The 24,392-nt window shown below is 35.8% G+C and overlaps 2 protein-coding genes and 1 long non-coding RNA gene across 3 annotated transcripts in view; all 3 read left to right on the top strand.

Moving 5' to 3' along the window:
- Window positions 1–24,392, top strand: part of LOC149183164 (PR5-like receptor kinase) — an 83,199-nt gene that overhangs the window by 31,903 nt on the left and 26,904 nt on the right. Inside the window, exons 8-10 of the mRNA XM_089417059.1 lie at window positions 16,022–16,138; window positions 16,232–16,321; window positions 16,436–16,597. Coding sequence (XP_089273185.1) covers window positions 16,022–16,138; window positions 16,232–16,321; window positions 16,436–16,597 — 369 coding nt within the window. The remainder of the gene's footprint in view (window positions 1–16,021; window positions 16,139–16,231; window positions 16,322–16,435; window positions 16,598–24,392) is intronic.
- Window positions 1,275–1,815, top strand: LOC149183166 (uncharacterized). The gene is made up of 3 exons (XR_016257669.1): window positions 1,275–1,445; window positions 1,537–1,638; window positions 1,731–1,815. It is a non-coding gene; the product is annotated as an uncharacterized LOC149183166 (long non-coding RNA).
- LOC149183165 (G2/mitotic-specific cyclin S13-7-like) lies at window positions 14,951–15,652 on the top strand. The gene is made up of 2 exons (XM_089417060.1): window positions 14,951–15,116; window positions 15,408–15,652. Exons 1-2 carry the CDS (start codon window positions 14,989–14,991, stop codon window positions 15,619–15,621), a joined length of 342 nt encoding a protein of 113 aa, XP_089273186.1. The 5' UTR covers window positions 14,951–14,988; the 3' UTR covers window positions 15,622–15,652.

The raw sequence follows: 24,392 nt of genomic DNA, 5'->3' as shown, positions 1-24,392 counted from the left end.
TAAAGTTACATAAATTCATATTTTCAAAATTTTTATTATAAATTCAATATATATAACATAAATATTAAAATAAAAATAAAAATATGCATCTCATTATAATTTTTTTAATAGACAAATTTACAAGCCAGTAAAATATTAAGAATATAACAATAAAAAGATTGAATTTATTGTTTTATTAAAGGATTATTTACTTTATGCATATAAAAAAACAATGTTTAATTTTTAATATTTAAACAAAAATATAATAAATATAATTATCTTTAATATTTAATATGAAAGAAAAAAACCTAACGCCAAAAAATCAATTAATGAGAATTGCATTTGAATATATTTTAAATTTCATTAATATTTAATATAAAATTGTTTTAATATATTTTAATACAAAATTGTTACACAATATATATATATATATATATATATATATATATATATATATATAGTTTATTTGATATTGAATTAAAAAATAAAAACTGCTTAATTATGCACCATTCAACATAAAAATTTGCATATAATTGTCCACAAATATATGGGAACAGTAAAGAGGTAGAAAAAGTAAAAATGAGAAAGTTAAATAAAAACCAAAAAAAATATCCACATGTAAAAACTCTTACTAATTACACTCCATAAAAAAAATAAAAAAATAAAAATAAAAAATCATATCTATGAACTCATTCACGATTATCGCACATGTTTACCCATAGTCAAATTTTCTTTTAAGACATATGAAATTAAATAAGTCGAGAATTTTACCACACAAGTGGACCCTAGTCACTTTTTTGGATATGGAAACCAATTTATTTATCTTACTAAGTTTTGTAATTTTTAAGGTTGACCCATAGTGTTTGGAATTTAATTTAAAGCAGGGTAATGTATGTTATTTTGGTATTGTTATTATTTAATTTAACCATCCTCCCGGTGCCTTAACCTACCATTGACGGTAACCCTCCACCCAGCTTACACAGAACCTTCTTGAATCAGGGTCCTCACTCGCTAGGTGTTAGTTGCATGGTCAAGGGTTCACTATAATGGTTGGATCACCAAGATAAACATCGCACGGTCATGGGTTGCCGAGAGTTTGTTAGGGTAATGAAACCCTACCCCCTTCGCTTCACTAGCAGTTCATTTGCGTCTGGACTCCGCGGTGCTGAGCTCTGCAAATTCGATAACCTCGCCATCCCTCACCTGCTAGTGGCTTCAAACACAGGTAAATTCTTGCTACAGACATTCTGATTACTAGAAACAATATTTCTCTCATGCTGCAGGGTACTATTCATTACTTCTTTTGTGTACAAGGTTTCAATGTCTCCTTACATAGGGTATAATGGATAATGCAAACCTCCTTGTTTATCTCATGCTGTAGAGATTACCTTCTCGACACCCTTCGCAGACAGTAGTGATGGCTTCCCTGGAGTTTCGACTCCCTCATTAACACAGTTGCCTAACAGGTATAGCCTTTATCATGCCTTGAGATGTTTAATTTAGATTTTAGCTCAATTTCCCATGTCTAATATGAGTTAAATTTACTGTGATGTGTAGGGTTCCTCCCAGGTTCCCTGAATCCATCACGTAGACGACTTCCCTGCTGAATCCGAAGACCCTACAGGAAAATTTCTGATCTAATGTGGAGTGTAAACTCTGGTAAGTGATGACTGACAATTGCAAGAATTCGATTGTTCTCCGATTAGGGTTTTACAATAGATTCCTTATTTCTTCTCTTGGTTGATTTGCAGGGTGTCAGGCCATCTAGCCAGAATAATGGGGTTGCCTGAGGAATAACTTGGGAATCTGGTCTTCTATGTCCTTCACCGTTTCAGGTGCTTGCTCACATTCTGCCCTTTCAGGCTATAGAGCGAGGTTTTTGTGAGGGTTTGGCATAATTTTTTGTCTGATTTTGAACTAAGATCATACTGATTGTGTAAATAATTTGGACTGTCTTCCTTTGGTTGTTCCTCCACTAAATATCATGTATGACAGAGGAACCCATGAATTTCTATGCTTTCTGGTTAGATTGTTTTATATATATATATATATATATATATATATATATATATATATATATATATATATATATATTGCCTATGTTGATATTATACATTGCAACTTTGATATTACAGGAACATCACTGCTTTTTCTGATACTAATGATAAAATTCAACTATTTTGATTCATTGTAATTTACGGTTCAAAATGTTGGTATGAAAACTACATGACAAAATACACGAAAATTACATGACAAAATACACTTAGAAATTGATTGATTATAATGTACGGTTCAAAATCCTGGTTTGAAAACTACATGACAAAATACACTTAAAAATTGTTAGAGATGTATAGTAAAGGACTGGAATGTCCCTTTCACATATGTCGAAACAGCAAATCTGTAGAGAAAACTATCAAGAACCAACTGCTTGCAAACATAGATGGGTTGAGGGTTAACTAGATGGGTTGAGGGATAAAAGGAGATGGCAATGAGACGGTGGGTACTAGGCATCTAAGCTGGGTTGGATTCTTGGTTTTTAGACAATCATGGGAGAATCAAGTGCAGCAGCACCTACTATCACATCCAAAATTGATACAGCTGTTGGTACCATTGTGTGGGTGAGAAGGAGAAATGGGTCCTGGTGGCCTGGAAGGATTCTGGGTGTAGAGGAGCTATCTGCAACTCACTTGATGTCTCCCAGATCAGGAACCCATGTTAAACTTCTTGGTAGGGATGATGCCAGCGTGTGAGTACCCTCTTCTTCACCCTAATCATCTTGCATTTTTCTTACCTTACAAAGAAGCTATCATTGCTGCATATCCATCTATAATTCCAATTTTTAGATGTGGAACTTTAGTTAGATTCCATGTATTTAAAATATAACTTTTGTCCAAAGCCGATGATTCTTACAAGGTTCTATCCTTGTTTTCAGCAATTCATTATTTTTTCTTGGAAGACCTTAAAAAGATTTTGAATGGATCAATATTCATCATGCTGCGTAGTTGCATAATATGTTTCTGATTACTGTCATCATGTGACATGGGAAATAATGCACATAAACCAAAATAAACAAAGAAATAGTTACACCCTCATCTAGGATGTATGGCATTGAGAAATACTTCTTTTCATAGTGTTGTGCTTCGTTTAATAAAACAACAGTACAAAATGGTACCTCATATTTTGGCAATATTTTTGTATGCAAATCTCACACTATGCTTCCTGCTGTACTCTTTATTTAAATAGTTTTCTGCAGCTCTCACCAACATGGGGAATGCAATTATTAAAGTAATTTTTGTTCAGTGGTGTATTTTTTTCTTGTTGGAAATAATGTAAGCCAGTTTCTTCCTTGTCTTTGTATATTTGTCTGTTATTTTCCTTCACGACTAGCTCATGCCTGATTGATGATTTTTTGGAGTATCCCTCTTAGTTTGCCTGAAATTATTTTCTGGTTGTTCCTACACTAGATTCAAATATATCCACGAAGTGTCTAATAAGATCTACAATTGAAAATCAAGAAGTTGTTGGTCATTTTGGAAGATTGACATTTTCGTGTTGAAATTATATGGAAACTATAATATGAAAGTACTTTGACTAGAACTTGGAATAGCATATTAGAAATGAAAAGTATACGAGAAGTTTCCTCTTCAGCCTAAGATGCTGACATATATTAATGAGAAAAATGTCTGTTGGCATAAAGGAGTTTCTACATGAGCTCTTAATCCATATTCATTTCCTTTTTGATGAGGATGCAGAATTTGCTGGCAATCCCTAGCTTTGTACATGATAATAAGTTGATGATCACAAAGATCTTGGGATCACAAGTAGCTCATTCATAACTGATATAATCAGCTGAGAGTACTGCGCTGAAAATAGTAGCAGCGATCAAGTCAATACACAGTAGAATACCATATTATCACATGAAGGAAAGAATCAGAAATAGAATAGATGCACATGTCATGAATCTTGCCTATAAGCATCTCCTAACAGGGTTTTGCCAATTCCAAATTCTAGATGATTACTATTCCAAGTTAACAACTTCTTTATCAGTTTGTCATGCTAAGATGTCTTTACATAAAGTAGCAACCCCTGGATCTGACTTTGGGTCAATCCTAGTGCAGCTTTTCTTAGGATCCAAGTTTGTAACCATAGACAATGGTTCTATTTTACTGTAGATTTGATTACAATATTTTTTTTATAATAATGTATTAAAAGAAAAGAGGGAGTGTTGTGGCTATATTTGTACAACCCAATACAATATTTTTGTATGCCACTCTTCATCCTATCCTTGGGTTAGGGTTGGGATGATGGGTTGAACTAGCTTTCATTCTTGATTTCCTGTGCTTAATAGTGCATAGGCTTTTGAACTCCTTAACAAATTGCTTGCAAATTAAAATACACTGGAAAAACATAGTACATACCTATGCATTTTCCTATGAACCCAAGGTGTTGCCATATTTTGCTAGCAGGGATTGAGATCCCCTAGCTTTATTTTTGTCCGCTTCTTTTTCCTGCAGCACCTTCTCCAACTTTTGTCCTCTTGTAAGTGGTGGAGACTCGGAGAGTTGGATGGGTCTGCTTTTTGTTAGAGAGCTTGCACACAAGATAGGGTCCTTGTAGCTGCCTCTTCCCCTTTTTTGCTTACTTACTTTTCTTTTGCTAGACAGGGAATCTCTTCAACTAGATCTTCCTTTGGCCCCGACCCTTGCTCCTTCTCATTTTGGGGATCCTTCATGACCTCCTCTATTTCCTCTTTTTGAGTTTTTTTAAGTAAATTTTCTGAATGCCTCCAGCCCCCTTTTCACCACTTCAATCTAGAATTTTAAAGTAGTTCTTCGCCCTAGGACTAGGGGCTTTGCTCTAGATTGGATGGAGCAAGGGTTGGTTTCTCTTTTTCCTATTCACTATTTGCATGTATAGCACTGATTGTGAGGGATGCTCTGTTTTACAAAAAAGATAGCACCTCCACATGATGTAAAGTCCCAAGCATCAATGGGCTAGTCTTGTGCAGCTCAAGAAGGTTAGCCATTGTCACCACAATAGCTCTTCCTTTGTCTTCTGGTTGGCTCTGCTCCAACTCAAGGGGGGCTTCCCTACATGAGATTGCTAAGGAAAGCACGGAAAGGATATTAGTAAGGATAGCAGAAATGAAATAAGACATTCAATGTGTTCCTTGTAATATAGATATAAACAAAATATCTAAAGAAAAGTAATTGCACAATGATCCAGTCCAAGAAAACAAGGTTTTCCACAAACCAATTAACTCTTCTAGAAAAATTCAACAATTCTGATTTAATAATCCTATCGGCCTCTCTTTGTACCTTTTGGGACAATTGCTAGTTTTAATTGTTTTACTTTTTTAGTTGTTTTTACCTAAGGTGATAAACTCTTGAACCGAGATTTTTTTGTCAGTTTTTTTAAATACTGACTTTTAAGCATTGAGGTGTGATATTTTCGAGGTTTAGATAGATTTATACTATCTTTAGGTTAGATGAAATGGAACTGATATTCTTATGGATTAGATAGATTTGTACATTCTTATGTTAGATTAAATGGAACTATGTTGGATTCTACTGGGTTATTTACAGTTGTTTTAAGATAATGGTCAATAAGTTGAATAAATAATAATTTTTGTTTTTGTATTGGTGATCTCACTCAGGATAGTGATTGATATTCCTGGAGCCACAGATGCAGCTCAAGGCCAACTAGCCTTTTCACTTGGTGGACTGTGTGGATTACATAGTACTTGGCCTTCGTTCCTTCTATTTTTAACAGTTCAAAATGCTGTTTAATTTCATTATTTTATCTCAGTGGTTGAGTTTACAAGTTTTTGCAGGGCATGAAATAGATATGCTGTGATTTGTGACATGATGTACTTTCTATCCCATTAACTATTTTGGTCATCTTTTTCTTCGCATGCTTTGTAATGCTAATTACATTTCCTGTCTATCAGCAGAAATCATGAAGTTCGATGCGTGCAAAGGAGTATGCTTCTGGATACCCTTGCAAAAGAATTGGCTCCAAGAATGATCAGATTCAATGCTAAAGTTGTTTCCATTCAACAGTATATAGATTCTTCTTTAACTATAGTAAAACTGGGAGATGGAACGCTTATCAAAGCTAAGGTAGCATCTTAAATCCAAACTTCTGAATCCCATTTGAAGTAGTAAAACTTGGGCGCAATTCTGAAGAATTACCTGGCAGTTATGCTACAATAAGCCTTCTGAAGATGAAGCAGAATAATTACATATGCTTGGAATGTAACAATGTAACAGAGTGGTGAGCCCCTCTAGATACATCCTTCTATAGACTTTGATTCTCAAATGATATTTGAGGCATCCCTGTTCTCCTATGTTTTTTACCTGTTTTCTATGGAATGGGGATGAGAACATGAACGCAACAAATATCATTTGATGCATCTCCAGTTTTGTGGGAACGGCTCATTGGATGTCGCTGGGACATCCCCTACATGAAGGGACCATTATTAGGGTATTCCCAGCAAGAAAGGCACTAGTCTGCCATTCCTGAAATTTGGTTCTATGTTGGAGCCATTGGTGAAATTCATTTGCTTGCCAATTCTTGCTGGAAGATAGAGTCATTAACCTTTGGCCCATTAAAATGTCAACCTACAAAGACAATTAACGCATTTGATAAAGATGCACCCTTTATACTACAACAAACGTTTCATAGGTTGTTTGAGACAAATAAAATGCAAGATGAGTTGAGTTCATTGTTATATATCCATAAATAGAAGTTCCTCCTCAACTGTACATTGTATATATTATAACCACTGACATAATCATGGCATGATTTGGTGAGAAGCCTTCATTAACTGAATTACATTATGTTATATGGAATTGTCTTTATTTACTATTGAGTACTCACATGTCTGTTTAAGGTTAACAAATTAGTAAACTGCATTCAAATGCATGCTAGTCACATTATTTTCTGCTGGACAATTATATTGCAGATAAGTAGGCATTGTGCTGCTGGACAATTGTTCAACTTATGAATAATTATAGGTAACCAAAAAATTTGGTTTCTCTGGTAGAGAACTATTTAGCAGAAAATGAAAATAGATTGCTAGTCTTTGCTTTCAGCTAGGACTAACATCCTTTGAGTTTTCTTCGATCTTCAAGACAAACTATTTCCACTGTTAAAACTTAAATAGATATAAGGTAGAGGGTAGGCAATATTTAGCTGGCCAGAGGCCAAGACTACTTTATGTAACCCAAAGTATAATCGTGAACAACTATAGCTTGTATTGAAACACTTGCATATAGGCAATGAAGCACATAAAGTTCCATCGTAAGTTGCACATGTACATAATCAAAATGTTTGCTATTAAATAATTAAGAATCAATACACATTTTAGCCTAGGAGACCATGACCATATACAACGATGAGAATAGAAAAATTATTCCCAACTTCATATTCAACCTCAGTTTGATTTTCTTGTTTATAATCTAGGAGACCATGGTAAGAAGGACTGTAGATCCTGAGGAGGAGCTCAGAATGATCGCTCAAGAAGTCCGTGGTTATGTGGAAGTTGTTCTGAATAGACTTGCTGCAAATGTTCCCAAAGTAAGACATCCATGTGGATGAGCACACAATACAACCATACAAAATCTTAGTGCTTATTCAGTCCATGATACTTGAATTGATGATTTGATGATTTTCAGGCTGTGGTGCTTTGTCAAGTTGAGAAAGCCAAGGATGAAATGCTGACCCAACTTTATCACTCAGTCAGGTAAGGTTTAATGACAAAATGTGGTTAAGGTACGTCAATAATTAGTTTGATTACTTTCCCATTTCTGTATTTTGCTAGACTGATTTTGATTTTCACTTGAAATCAGGTCTCTTGGGACTTTACGAAAGTAGTTTTTTTTGTCATCCTCTGCAGGTGTAGTAGACACCTGTTGATTCAAGCACTGTACATTTGAGCTTTTGGGGTGCCTTTTCAACTTTTTGTTTAAAAAGGTCCTACATGGATTTAAACTTGGATCGATCCCAAGAGAACTTTTGACTTATCAATTCTATTTTCCCGTGTTGATATGTATGTAGTGTGGGCTCAATAGCAACACCTTTTAACCTCAATATCAATGACAATGGAGCAACTATGAGCCCTTTTTTGGTTCCTTTTTATCAGCACTCTGTTTTACTCGTTTATGTCTCTTTATTTTGAATTTTAATTTAATTTAATTTTGAATTTATAGACAGACTGTGTTATTGGTTGTTTTGATCAATACTGGTTTGCTTTTCCTGCTTTTGTTGGCATTTTCCTCGTTGAATTGGCGAGGGTTCTGTATTTTTCCACTTATATTTATTTTAATTTTAATTTAGTTTAATTTTGAATTTATAGACAGACTTTGTTATTGGTTGTTTTGATCAATACTGGTTTTCTTTTCCTATTTCTGTTGGCATTTTCCTGATTGAATTGGCGAGGGTTCCGTGTTTTTCCACTTCTATTTATTTGTTTCCTTCTTATTTACTGATTGGGATTTTGTTTGTTGCAGTATTCATGGGCAATGTGAAGTTATCATGTTTGATGTTACTACATGATTGACTTACAAGAATGTCCCAACGTGGCACAGAGATCTTTGTAGGTATCTCTTTTGCAGAGGGGTTGGATCTCTAAGTAGAAATGAAGGTTCCTTAATTGTGTGGTGGCACAACTACCTGAACCGATTAGCTAAATATCTTTGTGAATTTCAGGGTGTGTGAGAACATTCCTATTGTTCTTTGTGGAAACAAGGTTGATGTGAAGAATAGGCAAGTGAAAGCTAAGCAAGTTACTTTTCATAGAAAGAAGAATCTTCAGTACTATGAGATATCTGCAAAAAGTAACTACAACTTTGAGAAGCCATTCCTGTACTTGGCACGGAAGCTCTCAGGGTGAGCCTTTAATCTAGTTTCTGATGCTCCCTAATATGAATGTTATATTAAAAAATTTGCATTGATTCTATAATGGGTTATTAGGCCGATAGGCCTTCCTTTGAGTGAGCTTTTCGTCTACACTTTGTTTCTCTGCTTGACATCTGTTATATGCTTTTGTGTTTGACATCTGGCAGTAAAAGATATTTACCGATTCATTATCCTCGCCGTGCATCACATCTGGAAAGCATGCACTCATCAGGTTACCTGTATTCCCATGTTTCTAATGGCGAACAGGTATCGAACAGGCAAGCATGCACTCATGGATTAGAAAACTGTGAATGCAGATTATCCCAAAAAGGGCGTTGTGTAGCAGAGGATTTTGGTGTATGTTTCCAGGGTTATCTTCTTTTGGTGTGTTTCTATTTATTATTCATATTTATATTCTTGTAGCGTGTCTGCTAGTTTTTGATGTAAATAGTTCTAAGGTTCATGTCAGATTGTTCTTGAATTAGTGAATTCTCTTGGTTTCCTAGGGTTTGTGGTTGTTCTTGGGTTAGGATCCATGTTTTATTTCCATTTTAGTTTGTCTCAGAGTATATGTCTGCTTTGATTTCCTATTTTCCTTGTTCTTCAAATTTGTTTTTGAGGGTTTATTATGGGAAAATCTCCATTTTATTTAAGGTGGTGTGATCGCAATTGCATTGCCTAAAAGCGGTTTTTCTAAAAGAGATTGATAGTAATTTTTTGTTGTGGTTTTGGATTTTCTGTTTTGATGTTTGGCCTTTGGTCTTATGCTTTTGTTCTTGCTCTTTGTGCTGTAGATCGCTCTTTTCCTTGAATCATGGCTTGTACGAAGCAGACAACATGAAAATCTACCGGAGGAAAGGCTCCGAGGAAGCAACTCGCAACAAAGGTAACGACTTTCCTATATTTCTTCTGTTGCATCTTTGGTGGAGTTAATTGAGGCGTGCTATTTTTATTGTGGCATTTTATTCTGAAGCTCCTTTTTTAAATTAGGCTGCTCGTAAATCTGCTCCCATGACCGGAGGTGTGAAGAAGCCTCATAGATATCGTTCCGGAACAGTTGCTCTTCGGTATGTACACGCAGTTTAAATTTGCTTTGGATTCTATCGATATGTTTACAATGTTTTCTTTATAGTATATGTATCTTATTGCAAATTGTTTAATCAACTGAACAGAGAAATTCGATGTCGCCACCCTTACTACCAAAAATACGACTATCCCCTAAAGCTTCCTTGTGAATGAAGGAAAACGAGTGTTTCTTGCAGCTTATCAGAAATACGACTACCCCTAAAGCTTCTTTGGGAATGAAGGAAAATGAGGGTTATCTGAAGCTGTTGAGAATTCTCTACCTGATCAGAGTTCTGAAGGAAGTGGCCCTCTATTGCCTGAGTCCTTGGGTTTTGAAAATTTACATGTGACAGTTGCAAGAGGACACATGCCAACTGCTCCCCCCTGGGCCAGAATGGGAGGAAGATGATGTATATTTGAAACATCGAAAGGAAGCATATTCGGCCTCTGGTTTATCCCAGCTTTGGTCATGAGGTCTGTAATCATCTCCTCCCTTCCCGTGGCTCGTAAATTTTGCGAGTTTGAACGATCTTAAGAGGGATCCAGGCAGTACAACTCGTAATTATAGGTTTCTTCTGTATGTTGCTCTTAAAGAGGATTTTCTTTGGATTTTCTGATTTAAATATGCTGGGAATGTTCGATTGTTTTGCACATTTTTAGTGGCTTCGTTTCCGTGGTGTTAAGTCCTTGACCAAACGCATTAACTCCTTCGATTCTAAGGTTCTGCAAAGTTTAGCAGTAGATGGTGTAATCTATGGCCATTTAATCTTATTTTGTAAACTTTTTTTGGGCGATTTGTTGCATACATCCTTGATACTTTGTTTCCTACTTCAGAGTTGGTTAAGAATGGGAATTTCTGGTGATCCTTTGCGCGGCGGTGTAGTTTAAGTTTTCATTTCAGTTTTCTGGCTCTCATTATAATCATATTCTCTGAAACCTTGTAATCTGTAATATGTGCATGTCTACTGTTAAAGGAAAATTTTCAGCCTCTAAAATCTTGTATACTTGTTGTAGTTTAGAAATATTTGAAGGTATTATGTGTAAGTTGCGCCAGGGTCGAACCTGAGGCATTTCTGACACTCTTTCTTTCGTGCTTGCAAGCGTAGCCCTCCAAATTCTTTACCTTTGATATTTTCAAACATATTTTAGGACTGCAGTAATTTTTCTCTATCCTTTTATTGCGAGTGGCAGTGCATTGAGATGACACTTTACCATCTTGTGGCATGGCAGGTTATTGTTTATAGAAGCACTGACACTAGGAATGCTTTTACCATCTTGTGGCATGGCAGGTTATTGTTTATAGAAGCACTGAAGAAACAACGGCTGTTGAAATCTCTAATTGATTTATAATATTCTGTGAATGGAACTCCAGGAAGGTCTTTCTTGGATGGATCTGACAATTGCCTTTGTCTCTATGTAGTATAGGAGGGAAGATCACGGCCTTTAAGCCGTTAAAATCCTTCTTATTTGAATCAAATATTTGTGCAAAAATTTACTGTTTTTAGTGCATGAACCGATTTTAGTTTACCTAAATGGTGAAGGCTTATTTTGGGGCACGGTCGGAAGGCCAGAAAAGACTCAGCTGAGACTTCCGCACTGTTTGAGAAGAAATCGACTGACCAATTTCTTACCGTGGTAAGCGATGATTTACAGGCCGATTCTGGCGCTGTGCGGCCCTCAGTCATTGCCAGTTCTTGTTATCCATTAATTGGTGAATTTGAAGAGAAATTTTGGTCATGGAGTGATTATGTTTCTGCCAAAGGTTCCATTGGCTTGACGGAGCTTCCATTAACTATAACTGATCTGGAATGTGGAGAGTATACAGAATCCCATCGTGGTAATGAAGTATTTTCCGACTATTTACAGGTAACATTAGATTTGGAGTTTGTCTTTTTTTTTCCTTTTCTAAATTCTCATCTGAACATTAAAGGAACGAAAATCAAGAACTCGCGAAGCTTATAACTTTGATCATTACGCTTTATTTTCATTTACAGCAAATACAATTTCTGTTCCCAGCTAAAACTTTGTTAATTAAAATAACTGTCAAATCAAGTTCCTCATTGATCTCGTGCCAGGCTGATATTTGAAAAATGATTTGTAAAGAACTTTGTTATGAAACAAGATGTGAAAAGCCAAAACTTTTGATGAACCGATAGGTTTCTGTTTTTATAAGTTGAACTTTCAATTCACAGTGCTTTTGTTTCTTGTACTGTGTAGGACTATATATGCACTGAGGATGAAGACGAGGATACATTTCAGAAATTTAAAGCAAGAGAGCGTAAGAAACCATCGTTTCAAGGTCATCTGTTGGACAATATTAATACTCAATTGACCGACGCGATAGGAAAACAACGCCTTCTGATGGTTAACTGGATTATGGAGGCAAGAATTTTTCAAGATTTACTTGGAATTGAACTTTTAAAACAGTATGTAGATATCTCAGTAATTAATTCTTACCTTTTGTTGTAGCGCAGTATATAGCCTCATATCAGCTTCGAATGTGCCGTAACTTTCTGTATCTTTTCCTTCAAATTCAATCTCTTCAAACAGGCTTGGAATTTGAGGATCAGCTCCCTACTGTTTCTATTTTGTGATTGAAAATTGGCCGTTTAAGATAAAATGTGATGAAAATGTGGGGGATGGCCCTTCAGATTTGGGTTGCGTGTTTTTGGCTGTCAGTAATTGATATAGGAAATATCTACCTGGCTAATCCTGAAGCCCATGTTTTGAAGACCCATAGAAAAACTGCATTTTAAGCTGTTTTTTTAGTTTGTTTTTCCATGAAATCATGTGCGCGCAAAATGGCAGGCCTTGCAATGGTTGCACCCAATCAAAAAGCACAGCAAGGCAACAATAATAGGAAGGCATTAGGAGACATTGGCAATGTGGTGGGAGCTCGGAACCCCAAATGAAATATCAACAAAGATGTGGTGATGGAGTATGTTGTTTTATGTTATTTATTATCCTTTAGATGTATAAATTGAATCTGGGTTTTTGTTTCTTTCTATTTGGTGGCCTCTGCTTCTAATGTCAAGTCCTACACTATTGGATTGACTACTATTTCAGGAGGTCTAGAGTAAACTTGGTTGTCAATGCCAACAAGGGAGCCAATCCCAACACTCAGGTAAGTTTAATCAGAGTCAATCAAGTAAGCTGAATTATTGTTTTTTTTTTAAGAACTGGGTCTACTGTTTATAAAGGACAATCTCCTGGGGAATTGAACTAGCAACAAGGCAAAACCTCTGTGTTCAGCCACCTGCTTTTTCGATCTTCCTGCCTAGTATTTTATTTTTCTGGGCATGTTTAATTTGTTGCTCTTTGTTTTCATTTCACGTGACTCATTTTGTTCTCTATTTTCTGTGAGCCCAAGCATGGAATCTCACTCTTTAATTTTCCCATTTTGGTTCCAACAATTCCAAGCAGATGATATTGTTGTTAAGGCAGGAGCCAAAGCAGAGGCAAAGGCAGTCCAAGGAAACAAACAGAGGCGGATTGTCAGAAGGAAGGCTGAGAATGACACTGCTAGAAAGAAGGATAATGTAGTTTCTATCGGTGATAACATAGACTCAAGTGCACAAGATGGGGGATTACAAACATCTAGCCAACTCAAAGCAATGAAACCTATAGCACAGTCACAGACTGCGGTGCTAACAGCTCGAAGTGAGGTATGTCTTATTGATTAAGTTTATTAGTTTTCTGATACTTTTCTTGTTTTATGTACTGGCTCAAATCCAAATATATATCAGCCAAAGGTACCCACATCCACGCCCAATTACTAAGAGGTTTTATAGTTGTAAGATTGATTTCTGTTTATCTATTATGTAGTTTGGATAAAAATGATTAATAATTTTGATGGGGGTATTTCAGGATGTTCAATAGGTTCTCCCTAGCATTGATGATGGAGACCTCAGAAACCAATTGGCAGTTGTAGAATATGTTGGAGACATATACAAGTCCTATCAGAAGATTGAGGTATGTTTCTCTATCAATGATTGGAGATTTGTGTGAATGTGAAGGTAAAATTTTAAATTTCATTTTGTAATCATTGGTAGTCCCGTATGTCCAGAACATGAGCCGTGTACCTCTAGATTATATGAAAAGGCGGGATGAAATCAATGAGACAATGAGGGAAAACCTAATTGATTGGTTGATACAGGTACAAATTAGTTCCTATCCTAACTTTGTTTGCTGCCAATGTTGGATCTAGAAGAACTTTATGTGGGCAATTTCTTAGGCTTTACCTTGAAATATTAAATTTTGCAGGTGCATCACAAATGTGAACTAATGCCAGAAACATTGTATCTCACTGTAAACATTATGGATAGATACCTTTCTATTTATATTGCTAGGAAGTGGGAATTACAATTAGTGGGTATCGCTGCGATGTTTGTAGCTTACAAATTTCAAGATACTTGCACTCCTCAGGTAGGATGACTTACTGACATCCATAAGCATGACTGTAAGGAAACCTTTTGCATATATCTAATTGATAGAATACCTGGTTGGCTATTGAATATTGACATAAGAAGAATCAATTCATATTTGGTTACAGGTCAATGAATTGATCTGCATCTCACGATACCAATACACATCCAAAATGATAGTAGCCATGGTAATTATCTCTAGCTGATATATTTCTGTTTCATTTAATTACAATAGATTTTAAAGATTCAGTGTCAGTGATACATTGATAATGATACTTGGCAGGAGCATACAATATTAAATAGATTGGAATTCAATCTTACCGTTCCCACTCCATATGTATTCCTTGTCAGGGTTCTCAAGGCAGCTGGTCCTAACAGAGTGGTAAAGTGATGAAATCCACTATTTATTTTGTATTGTCAAAATAATCTTCTAATGTATTGATCAAATTGACTTTCAAAATGCTTTTGGAAAATTGAGATTTTGGTTTAAATGTCTTTTCTTCATTGTATTTCCTAATAATCCTCTCCTTTACTGTTAAAAATTAAAATGTATTATCGCATGGTTCAGATAGAAAATATAGCATTTTACATGGTTTAGTTTTGTTTGCTTCATTACAAAATGATCAAATACAGTCCATCAATCCTTGTTGCTGCTGCTGTCTACACTGCTCAATGCACTTTGAAGAAGGATCCATGTTGGAGTAAAACACTTGCTCTTCACACAGGCTACTCAAAAGAAGATCTCAAGTAAGTCTTCTAGCTCTCAAGGCACCATGCTTTTAATGAGTTTAACCTTCCAAAGGATACTTACTCCTAAATATCTTAGGAATTTCCATGAATTACGCAATTTGTAGATTATATATCCAAAACCTAGTGGACTTGCTACAACACTAATTTACTAGCAACCTATCTGAAATTGTATCTAATTCTACATATGGGAAAGATTGACAAATGTGCACATCAAACTGTCTGGGGTGTGTGCACCTTTAGTTAACCCTGTACGTTGTTAAGGAATAACATTTGATTTACTTGTTCCAGGGAATGTGCAAACTTCATGGTTGACTTCCACTTAAGTGCGGGAAGAAATGAGCTGAGATATGTTCATGAGAAGTATTCAGATCCATGTCATGGCTATGTTGCTTTTTTATGCCTTGCCAACTTACCCAATGATGACAGTTGCACCACCAGCAATGACTCTGTCATTTGTATTAGTGATAACATCGACTCAAGTGCACAAGAAGGGGGATTATAAAGACCTAGCCAACTGAAAGCCAGGAAACACACTGCACCATCATTGACTACAATGCTAACATCTCAAAGTGAGGTTTGTGTCACTCTCTTATACTTTTCTTGTTCTTGTTCAACAAATATACACAAACCAAAGACTGCAATGCTAACATCTCAAAGTGAGGTCTGTGTCACTCTCTTATACTTTTCTTGTTCTTGTTCAACAAATATACACAAACCAAAGAGTATCCATGTCCACTCCAAATTACTAGCAAGTTTTATAACCTTAAGATAGCTTTGTGTTTAGTCATGTTGTAAGTTGGATGAAAATGATTAGTTATCTTGATAGCCTCAAGTTAGTGTTGTGTTTATTTATGATGTAAGTCGGCTGAAAATGATTAATAATCTTGATGAATGTATTTCAGGATGCATTCAGGGATTCCCATCAGGTGCTTCCTAGCATTGATGATGGAAACATTGAAAACCAATTGGCAGTTGTTGAATACGTTGAAGATATATACAAATTCTACAGGACAATTGAGGTATGTTTCTCTGTCAATGATTGCAGTTTCTTGTTAGGGTGAAGGTAAAGTTTTATTTTCCTTAACTAAAATTTGGCATTCATGTATGCCCAGGACGTGAGTTGCGTACCTCCAGATTATATGAGAAACCAGGTTAAAATCAACGCAAAGATGAGGGCAGTCATGATTGATTGGTTGGTGGAGGTACAACTTTGTTCCTATGCTAGTTCCAACTTCCATTTGCTGTCAAACTTAGATCTAAAAGAGATTTATATGGTCTATCTCTTAGGCCTGACATCAAAATCTTAAAATTTTCAGGTGCATCTGGAATTGGAATTAATGCCAGAGATGTTGTATCTCACTATGAACATCATTGACAGATACCTTTCTATTCAGAGTATTGCAAGGAAGAATTTTCCATTACTTGCTATCACTGCAATGTTTATAGCTAGCAAATATGAAGAAGTCTGTCCTCCACAGGTAGGATGACTTGCTGACATCTGTAAGAAAGGATGTGTATATATCTAATTATATGAGCACTTTGTTGGCTGTATAAAAGTACATACACCAGCAATATCTACTCCTACAGAAGATTATGCTTTATGCTGGAATCAACACAAAAATTATATTATAATAGGTAACATAATATTGATAAGAGCTGGTTTATACTTGGTTACAGGTCAATGACTTCATCTGCATCTTCCCAAATGAATGCACGTCAGAACAGATAGTGGCCATGGTAATTAGCTCTAATTGATAATTATTTGTCATTGATTGCAACATAGTCTCCAAACATTCAGATTGACTGATCAATTGATAATAACTCTTCGTAGGAGTCTACGATATTAAAGCAACTGAACTTCAAGCTTACAGTTCCCACTCCATATGTATTCCTCCTCAGGTTTCTAATAGCATCTGATTCCAACAAAGTGGTAAAGTTTTGAATGACACCACTTTTTATATTGTTGAAAGTACCCTGTGTAGCATTGATCAAATCTACTTTCAAAAATTCTTCATAAAATCTAGCATTCATGTTTTAAATTAATTTTCTTCATTGTATTCCTAATAATACCCTGTTGTACTGACAAGTCATACTATCTATTATTCAGATGGAGAATTTGGCATTCTTCTTGGTTGAACTGTGTTTCCTTCAGTACATAATGAGCAAGTACAGTCCATCAATGCTTGTTGTTGCTGCTGTCTACACTGCTCGATGCACTTTGAGGAAGGATCCATGTTGGAACAAAACACTTACCCTTCATACATGCTACTCTGAAGCAGACCTGAAGTAAGCCTTAAAATTTTTAAAGGATCATGCTTTTAGTGATTTTACCCTTCTAAAGAAATCCTACTCCTGGACATTTTAGATTTCTTCATCAATTCCAGGTAGGCATTGTTGATCAGCTATGGCCAGAACATTATGTCTTGATCAACTATATGTTGGAACTCAGCTACTAACACCCTGTCTGAATTGAACATTTATCTAATACTAACGTGAATACTAAGCATCTGGAGGCGTACACACATTTTGTTAACTCTGTACATTGAGGTAATAACATTTATGTGCATTGTTCCAGGGAATGTGCGTATTTCATGGTTGATTTTCACCTAAATGCGAGAGGAAATAAGCTGAGAGCTATTCATAAGAAGTATTCATATCCATTTTTTGGCTATGTTGCTTTTTTAAGCCCTGCCAAGTTATCTGCTGAAGACAATTACAGTTCCAACAACTGATGAATATGTGCACCAGATTTACTTTTGGAGTCTAATTGAAGGTGGCCTATATGTTCTAAAATGAAGCTCTGTTGCATATATTTTGTCCTGTTCAACCTGCAAACTAAATCTGTGGCCAAAAATTTATGTTACACCCGTGATTCCTCTGTGCAGAGATCAAGGGGCTAGCACGGATTCTATGCCGATGAGTAATGCAAAAAAGACACATGTGAAGCTATGAAAGAAGGAAGAAAACCTCGAGAATGGAAGGATTTTAAATGGGATCTATCCCAGTACCCTTTTGGAAGAAAGACAGTAAGGACGAAAGGAGGGTCATTGACAAGCAGCAAAGGGAACCACCAAAAAGCTCTCGAATACATAAACTCCATTTCGGAACCATTCTGTGAGAAGAGTGAAGATAGAAAGACTAGCCAAGAAAACCAGCCCTCAAGGCATTGCGTTGCAGAATGAGGAGATCTTCTCCTACAATGGGGCCAAAACAAGAGGCCTTGTGGTTATAGAGCAGAATACAGAAGCGTGGTTGAAGAATCTTCTATTCAGGCTAAGAAAATTATTCGGATCGATAGACATAATGGAAGGCATGACCAGCAGACATTCAAAATGATTTTATTTATTTTTTTTTAAATAATTTTTTATATTGTCTCTAGAGAGACAATAGTTTGAATTATGGACATTTATTTTTTTTTAAATAATTTTTTATATTGTCTCTAGAGAGACAATAGTTTGAATTATGGACATTTATTTATTTTTAAATAATTTTTTATATTGTCTCTAGAGAGACAATAGTTTGAATTATGGACATTTATTTATTTTTAAATAATTTTTTATATTGTCTCTAGAGATACAATAGTTTGAATTATGGAATTTTGTGTAAAAAAACAAAAATGTAATTGTCTCTAAAGAGACATAAATGAAGTTGTCTCTAGAGAGAAATGAAATTGTCTCTAGAGAGACAAATCAAATTGTCTCTTAATAGACAATAATTCTTGTCTTTATAGAGACAATAATAATATGTATTCTATATTGTCTTTATAGAGACAAATTTTTGAGACATTATATTTTGAGACACCCGCTTAGAGACAATATTTAAGACAATACACAAGTTTCTTTTTGTCTTGAGTTAAGACAATTGACTCAAATATTGTCTTAAAACCCCCCTACATGTAGTAGTGAACATCTTTTGTTAAGTTGGGTTGGCATGAAATATTCAAATGATCTAAGTACTTCTATCGTGTTCCTATTAATGATTGAAGAATAGCCCATATCTCTGGCGCTTTATTTTCTTTCTTCAAACAGTCTTTTATTTGTTTTTTGCCTGATAGCGATCTGTTAATTACATGGCCGAACTCGTCTTTCATTTTCTTGGCTGAACCTGTCTCATATTTTTCGAGGGAGCTAGTCATCACACACTTGTCGTATTCCGTCTTGGTTACTCCATAAATGTTGTGCATATTTGAAGTGAATTTGAACACTATATTTTACCACAATCCATAATAATAATCATAAAAATGTCTCCACATGCCACGGGTTTAAAAGTAACATAGAAAAGGAAAGGTTCAAGGCTTATGGAGCTTATCATCGAGATTGAAAGGAATAGGTTAAGGCTTATGGAGCTTATCACCGAATTTGAAGGTGATGGAACGGGGAAGACTTTTCATGAGAGCTTCATCATTTCATTCACAGATATGAAAATTTATATATCCTGGTTATCGTAGTTTGTACAGTAATTTGTTAGTAATTTTTAACTACCCTTGCCCCATCTACCACAGTTATAAGAATAGGTTTTGTCAATGTCTTGATTAATACTCTAACAAACCTCCCTTTAATCATGACGGCCTAAATTTTAAAGTGCCTGGTGGTCTTAGTCTCAACTAAGGCTTACAACAGTAGATAAAAAAAAACTTGATAAGGGGGCTATCATTTTTGTTGTTGATTCACCCACCACAACTCTCTTCAATGGACACGGTGTTGCATACATTCCTATCTGCTAACACTCCATAGGATATTCTCTGCGATCTATGCCACATAGGCATTACGGTCTTCATCAGCAGACACTCAGTTGCAGACATTCTTATCTGCCAACACTCCACTGGATCTATGTCACACAAGCATCACAATCTTCATCACTGGACACTCGATTGCAGAAACTCTTATGTGCCAACACTCCATTGGATATATCTGCACCATACATGCATCACAGTCAACACGATATTCATCAGCAGACACTCAGTTGCAAATGCTCCTATCGGCCAACACTCAACTCGATTTACGCCATGTAGGGGTCATGGTCGACACAATATTCATCAGCAGACACTTGGTTGTAGACGTTCCTATCTGCCAACACTCCACTGGATCTATGCCACATAGGCGTCACAGTTGACACAATATTCATCAACAGACACTCGGTTGTAGACACTCTTATCTACAAACACTCCACTGGATCTACGCCACACAGGCGTCACGATCGACGCAATCTTCATCAGGGGACACTCTGTTGCAGACACTCTTATTTGCCAACACTCCACTGGATACTCTTTGTACCACACAGGCATCATGGGCAGCACAACCCTCGTCAGCAGACACTCCACTGGAAATAACGCTTTCCAACAGTGTCAACAACAGGGCAGACTCCACTTGCCCTTCACCACTATCGAGCCCTTCTCTGGCTCTTCACACCATAGAGCCCACAACTCTGCACACCATCGAGCGTAAAACTCTGGCTGTGACCTTACATGCTCCCAGGCTCACTGTTATGCCCTCTTCTAGACAACACTAGACCAAACAAAGCTCCACAGGTTCTGGTAGTGAGTCTCATCACACAAGGTGACATTTTAACAACTCTCTTCTTAACCATGCTCTGTCCCATGGTCTACACTCTCTGCTTCTCCACACAACCTTTTAACAACGCTCTTCTTAACTATGTTTTGTCCCATGGTCTATGCTGGCTATTTCCCCAAACAGCTCCTTTATGCCTCTTCCTAGGCTATCACTGTTTAATAATTCCACACTACATGAGCTACAATGCCCTTTTCAGCCTTCAAACTTCTTGAAGCTCAGCCTGCCCAACACTCCTTAGCTCCACGAGCTCTTTCCCAAGGATTCACCGCCCCCTCCAACTGTTGGAGGTTTCAATTTCGGTACTCTAGTAGCACTTAAAAGCTTTGTAGCGGTTTTCACGTGCTCCATCGTCCAGGGGGGCTCTGCGTTTACGCCCTCGACCACCAAGGCCACGGCTTCTTTTACGGGCTCCCGCACATATCCCATACATCAGCCCTGTCCTCGACAACTGCATCCAGTGCTTTGACTCTGCTTCAGATGAACATCTGTCATTGTCGGCCTTCCTCCAGGTGGAGTCCCTAGGTGGCGCCATCGCGTTGCTCGTCCACCTCCGCTAGTCGGAGATCTGGGCCGTCGACCAAGCATCACGGCTTCCAACAGACTCGCTATATGGACGTCTTCTACACAACATGCATCTGCAGTTTTGTGCCTCCAAGCAAGCACTTATTCACAACTCATATCACTCTCTTTTGACCAGTAGCTCCTTAACCACACATAGATCCGGAAAGGCTGAACCAGACGCAAATCCCTCAGTGACTACGGCAGTGACAAGTCGAACCAATATTTAGCCAATAAAATAGCTCAACTTCAACTCAACGCTCCTCAACCATTCCACTCTTCACGTAGCCCTTGGCTCGGCAGCGCAACACTTCACCTCTGCAGATGAGAGGGAAGCCAACACCAACGTCCGCCAAGCTCCAACACTTGACTTACTTTCGCACAGCTTCACGCCTTCACTTCGTATCTGTGGCCGGCATAGGAGTTGGATACGCCCTCCTCATAGCTTTAGTCTACACAGCGGAAGTGGCTTTCATACTAGTTGATAGAACTGGGAAGACTCTCCATGAGAGCTTGATCATTTCATTCACAAACATGAAAATTTATACATCTTGGCTATCATAGTTTCTACAGTAATCTATCATTAATTTTCAACTACCCTTGCCGACTCCGCTGACTGTCGCTCATTTCCATCTACCACCGTTATAAGAATAGGGTTTGTCGAAAGTCAAACCTGCTCTGATACCAGTTGATTGAACTGGTACGACTCTCCAGGAGAGCTTGATCATTTCATTCACAAACATGAAAATTTATACAACCTTGTTGCCGTAGTTTCTACAGTAATCTGCCATTAATTTTCAACTACCCTTGTCGACTCCGCTGACTGCCACTGACTGCCATCTACTGCGATTATAAGAACAAGGTTTGTCGACGTCTTGTAATTTCGTGTGAAAAATTGAAACCCAGTGTAATTTCACATATTTATGTCTATAGGTGTGTTCATTTCATAGTAGTTTTCAATTTTTTCATTTTTAACAAAAATATAAAATTATGAATGCTTTATATTTAAATATTTGAAAATATTTTTAGTAATATATACTATTTAAATAAACAAAACAAATAAATGAAATAAAAAAATGAAATCATATTTTCTTACCTAGATTTCTACTATGATATCATAAATTCTTAGTATAAAAATAAAATATATTATTGAATAGATATACACATTTATATACACTATTAAAACAAACAAAACAAATAAATAAAATAAAAAAATTTCAAATCATATTTTCTTACCTAGATTTCTATAATGATACATAATATTTGATTGATATAAACATTTATATACAATATTTAAACCAACAAAACAAATAAATGACAAATGACACAATATTTGATTGATCAGCCATCATTTAATTTATATAGTTGTATGTTAATATTGATATTTTCTTTATTCTTTTTCCAAATGAGGTTGAATCTAAGTAGGAGGCAATCTCAATATTGAATGAAAGAATAATCTACCTACTAATAAGATGTTATCCTGAAAATTAAAATAATTTAATTCCCTCGAAAATAAATCTCATCCTTAACCTTTCCTATGAAATTTTATCAGACTAACTTCACACAAATCAATAAATCTCATCCTTAACCTTTCCTATGAAATTTTATCAGACTAACTTCACACAAATCAATAGATCTACCCTCATAAAAATTATAATGCTCTTAAATACTATGGAGCTCTCCTTTTGGCTTTAACCATGTGAACACTGAATACATGCTTTGGGTTGGCTTTGCCAGTGCTATTCTTCACATTCCACAATCGATGCATCAGGAATAGGAATTTACATAATCACGCTTATTTCGTTCATGCGATTCCCCTGCAGTGGACAACGAAATTGGCCAGAATGATACCACCCTCTTACTATATACATTCAGTATCTCATTGCGCATTGCTTTATCATACCCTACATCATGGATTTGGCTTCCCGATCGAGTTATACAAGGCCACCTATATGCATACCATGGAAGAGAAGTGCAGAGACATGTCCAAAATTCATGTTTTCTTGATCCATTTTCTCCATCACCAAAAATGTTCAAGAAGAGGTGTGAAGTACAACGCAACGCCAATGAGCCATTTGATCAGTACACAGCCTACATTCAAACAAAGACATACAAAAATAACGATGAAAATGAATCGAATCGCGCTAAGTCGAGCTCTGAACCTCTGTCTAATGCGTGAAGCAAAGACAAAAATAACAATGAAAATGAATCGAATCGTCTCTCCTCAGAAATAACGATGAACATGAAAAAATCGCCCCTCCCCCAAATTCGTAACATTCAAATTTTTTTTATTAAATGGGAAAAAAAAAAATTGTAAATAAAAAAATTGTAACAATTAGAATTTTTCATTAAAAACAATTATATGATTATAAATATTAAAGTTTAATTAATGAATTTAGGCTTCTGTGATTCATATCAATTTTGAGAAGAATCTTCGGCGAAAATCACATAGAGATATTTTTGTTGACGCGTTTTGAACCAACCAGTGTGGTTCATTGTCAAGACAAGTTGAATGAGCAGATCTTGCTATGCATTATAAATAGATCAAGTAGAATATCCAATGACCAAATTTCCAGATCAGGTAAATGCATTATAAATAGATCGGGCAGAATATCCAATGACCAAATTTCCAGATCATGTAACAGCGAAAATGATAACAACTAGATTGACCAGGAAACGGCTAGTTAGACTATGAAGGGCATAATTTATTTAAATAAGTAAATTCAGTTATTAACTTCCTTATAAATGGAGAATTTTATAATTGTAAATATATGTTAGAATAAGCGAGTTAATATATTATAATCATAAAATAAATCAAGTCATAGAGAATAGTTAATTATATTTTAATTAAATATAAATTAACTATATTTTAAATAAAATATAAGTTAAAGGGACATTTAAATCTTAATTTAAATTAAGAAAATAAATAAATAAAGTAATTAGTTATCAAAGATGTTCATAAATATTAGTTAGCTGAATAAGTTAAAAATAGAATGATCTATAAATAGTTAATTCTATTTTAAAATATAAGCTAAATGACATATATTTATGAATATATATTAAAATAAATAGATTAGTATCAAATTCATAGTCAAAGAGTATCCCTATAAAAATACTAGAGAAATTACAATATTAATTAATAGTT

Source organism: Pinus tabuliformis, chromosome 3_2 (genome assembly GCF_031772625.1).
Source record: "Pinus tabuliformis cultivar Carrire ecotype Pingquan chromosome 3_2, CPIR1, whole genome shotgun sequence".
NCBI lineage: Eukaryota > Viridiplantae > Streptophyta > Pinopsida > Pinales > Pinaceae > Pinus > Pinus tabuliformis.
The sequence above is the reverse complement of the archived record's forward strand: the minus strand, read 5'-3'. Positions and strand labels throughout refer to the sequence as shown.